General features: G+C 36.4%; 1 protein-coding gene across 1 annotated transcript in view; it reads left to right on the top strand.

Moving 5' to 3' along the window:
* The window catches only part of LOC107102851, a 13,383-nt gene extending 12,073 nt beyond the window's left edge, over positions 1 to 1,310 (top strand). The window contains exon 6 of the mRNA XM_015402293.1: positions 450 to 1,310. Within this exon, the coding sequence (XP_015257779.1) occupies positions 450 to 467 (18 nt within the window). The 3' untranslated portion in view covers positions 468 to 1,310. The remainder of the gene's footprint in view (positions 1 to 449) is intronic.
* The last annotated feature ends 1,380 nt before the right edge of the window (positions 1,311 to 2,690 follow it).

Below are 2,690 nucleotides of genomic sequence, written 5' to 3'. Positions count from 1 at the left end.
GGTTTTGAGTCTGGCTTTGAATAAGGGGAGAGAGTCAATACTGCGGAGGTCGGGAGGAAGTGAGTTCCAGAGCTGTTGGTACTGTTGGTGCTGGAAGCTTCATGCTACATTGTTAGCACATTGAAAATGCTACCTCTTCTATTGTATCATTGTCTAATCTCATTTTGTTTTATAAAACTAATTTTAACAAATGTTTTTGTTTTAAGTTTGCATACTTATTTATGAACGGTAATTTGAAAAGTTAGTTTTAAAACTGCCCAACTAACAGGTGTGCATGCCTGTTAGGACATACATATAACATTGTTAATTGCTGTTGTATAAACAGCAGAGTTAACTGACCAACGCACCAGTTTCTTAACCCCCTGTTAAACTATTTTTTTCAGTACCACCCTTTACATATAAACAAGAGCAGTGTGGCTTAACTGATGCCTCACTTTCTGTATCTGCAGGCTTCAAGCAGCAGTTGATCTAAAGCCAAAGCCATGGATAAATGAGGTCATACTGCTATGCTCCACGCCCACCTTACATCCTGCTGTGCTCAAAGAGACCGGACATCTGGCTGCAGGGAGCATGAACTAGACTCTATGGACCATTGTTATATAAACCCACCTAGATTATCATATCCATTACATCTACAGTCAAAATGTGTATAGTTCCTTAGAATAATGGTCATTATTTTGTGATATTAAAAGGTCACATATATAAATTGCCAAGCAATGTGAAATTACTAGTAGCAATCTCTTTAGGCTAGGTCCATCAATGGAAGGTTTATGTTGCTATAGGTTTAGACTGCTGGAGGATATAGGGTCCCCTTTTCTTCATTTTGCTTCATTCTATCTTTATTCTGTCATTCTGCAGTATTCATTAATTCAACCTCTTTATTTATGTTCTCTCTGCTATTTCTTATCATAGTAGCTTCATCTGGTTTGTTCCTGTTTTGCTATGACACCATCCCTGAGAAAAATAGCAGATGTGCTGCTGCCATTAATGCCTTTGTCTATAGATGTTGGAGCTTGGCCTGCTTTTTTATTGTAGTCATGTTTCTCTAACTGTGACTACCTGGATGTGCTCTCTTTCATCCTCTGACATGGGAGCTGGCTCGGAGCTCGTCTGCCTGGCTGTGTGTTCCCTGGGCCACCTATGGAGCTGGTGACAGTTACCTTTTGTATCCCTCTTCCTTACCGTATGTTTGCTTTTGCCTCCTTTAATCCCAGTCAGCCTCTGTGGATGGACGCTCACACTGAGCCTGGTTCTGCTGGAGGTTTCTTCCATGTTAAAATCCCTCACACAAGCATGCTTAGTGTGAGGGATTGCTTTTGAGTCAATGAGTTGATGCAATCTGTTGGTTTTCACTATATAGAAAACTTTGAACCAATCAGACTGTATGATCTGGTTGAATTGTCTCTGTAAAGTGCCTTGAGATGACGTATGTCATGTGAATTGGTGCTAAAGAAACTGAATTGAAAATTGTAAGAGTATAAAGATTAGGCAGAAGAAATGCAAAACTTTTTCTTTTACGTGTTTGAAAGCAATCTGTGGTAACCCCGTGTTGACTATTACTTTATTTATTAGTTTAACAACATCTGGCACTAAAAACTCTAAACTCTTATAAGTATACTGGAAGATGTTCTTTTTCCACGTGGATCATCAAAATGAGTGGTCCTCCTAACTGTCAATCATCCTGGTTATATTTTTATGTAGGAGGTCCTATGTGTTCGTCCCCATTTTCACTTACAGGTGGTGAGTCAGACGTCAGACAAAATCTTATTTTGTTTTGAAGTAACTGAATATGATTAAGTAAATGCCATAAGCAGTTGCATTATATTTTTCAGTGTAGGCATCCCATCACAGGAGCAGGTACAGGGTTTCGCATGTGCATTTTTTTTAAGTGTAGAGGGCGGGTCTTTTCAAAAATTTGCAAAGATCCTCCACTTTATTTTTAAGCATACAGAATTACTAACTTGTAATTAAACTTTCCTGCTTTTCTATAGAATGAGAATGTCTGATATGTTTCTGACCCAACATTTTAATTCATGTTTATATGGTGACCTGGTTTAGGTACTGTTTGCTTAGTCTGTCCCAAAGTGTTATACAGTGAGAAAAATATGATTGTATGCTTAAATTGCTGGGCTTTAAGAGATATATATGGTTTAAATAGTTGAAAACGATTTTTTTTGAAGATTTTCAAAGTCTTTTCTTTTGCAAAGGTTCAGATTGGAATCTACTGCAGCTCTTACGAATAAATTGACCTCTTCTTTCTCTATTCAATCACATCTTACTTAAAAGCTTATATCTTTTTTCTCTTTTATGAGAAACACATTGCGATAATCTTTTTATACTTCAAAGTTAGATTATTATTTTTAAGCAAATAGGCATTTATTTTCTTCCAGGGTTTGTCTCTATCCAACTCTGTAGTTCTCTCACAGACGAAATTAGATACTTCTCTTCTCAAAATGTAATGAGATGATTGATAGGAGTGTATTTTAAGACATTGTTCACTATTTTCAAGATATGATCTAAACTAAGTTATTGCACTATTGACAAATTACATTTTAAATGTTTATTTAGAGTATCTACTTCTTCCATAACTTTACCTGCATGTGATGAAGTGACCTGAAGAGATCATTTTATTATCTTCAGCTTTTGCTTTTTTTGTGTCGCAAAATATTTTAGGTTTCAAAGTGATAAAC

This window comes from Cyprinodon variegatus, unplaced genomic scaffold (assembly GCF_000732505.1).
Source record: "Cyprinodon variegatus isolate N-32 unplaced genomic scaffold, C_variegatus-1.0 Scaffold1331, whole genome shotgun sequence".
Taxonomy (NCBI): Eukaryota; Metazoa; Chordata; class Actinopteri; order Cyprinodontiformes; family Cyprinodontidae; genus Cyprinodon; species Cyprinodon variegatus.
Note: the sequence above shows the minus strand (reverse complement) of the source record. Positions and strands in the feature narration are given on the sequence as shown.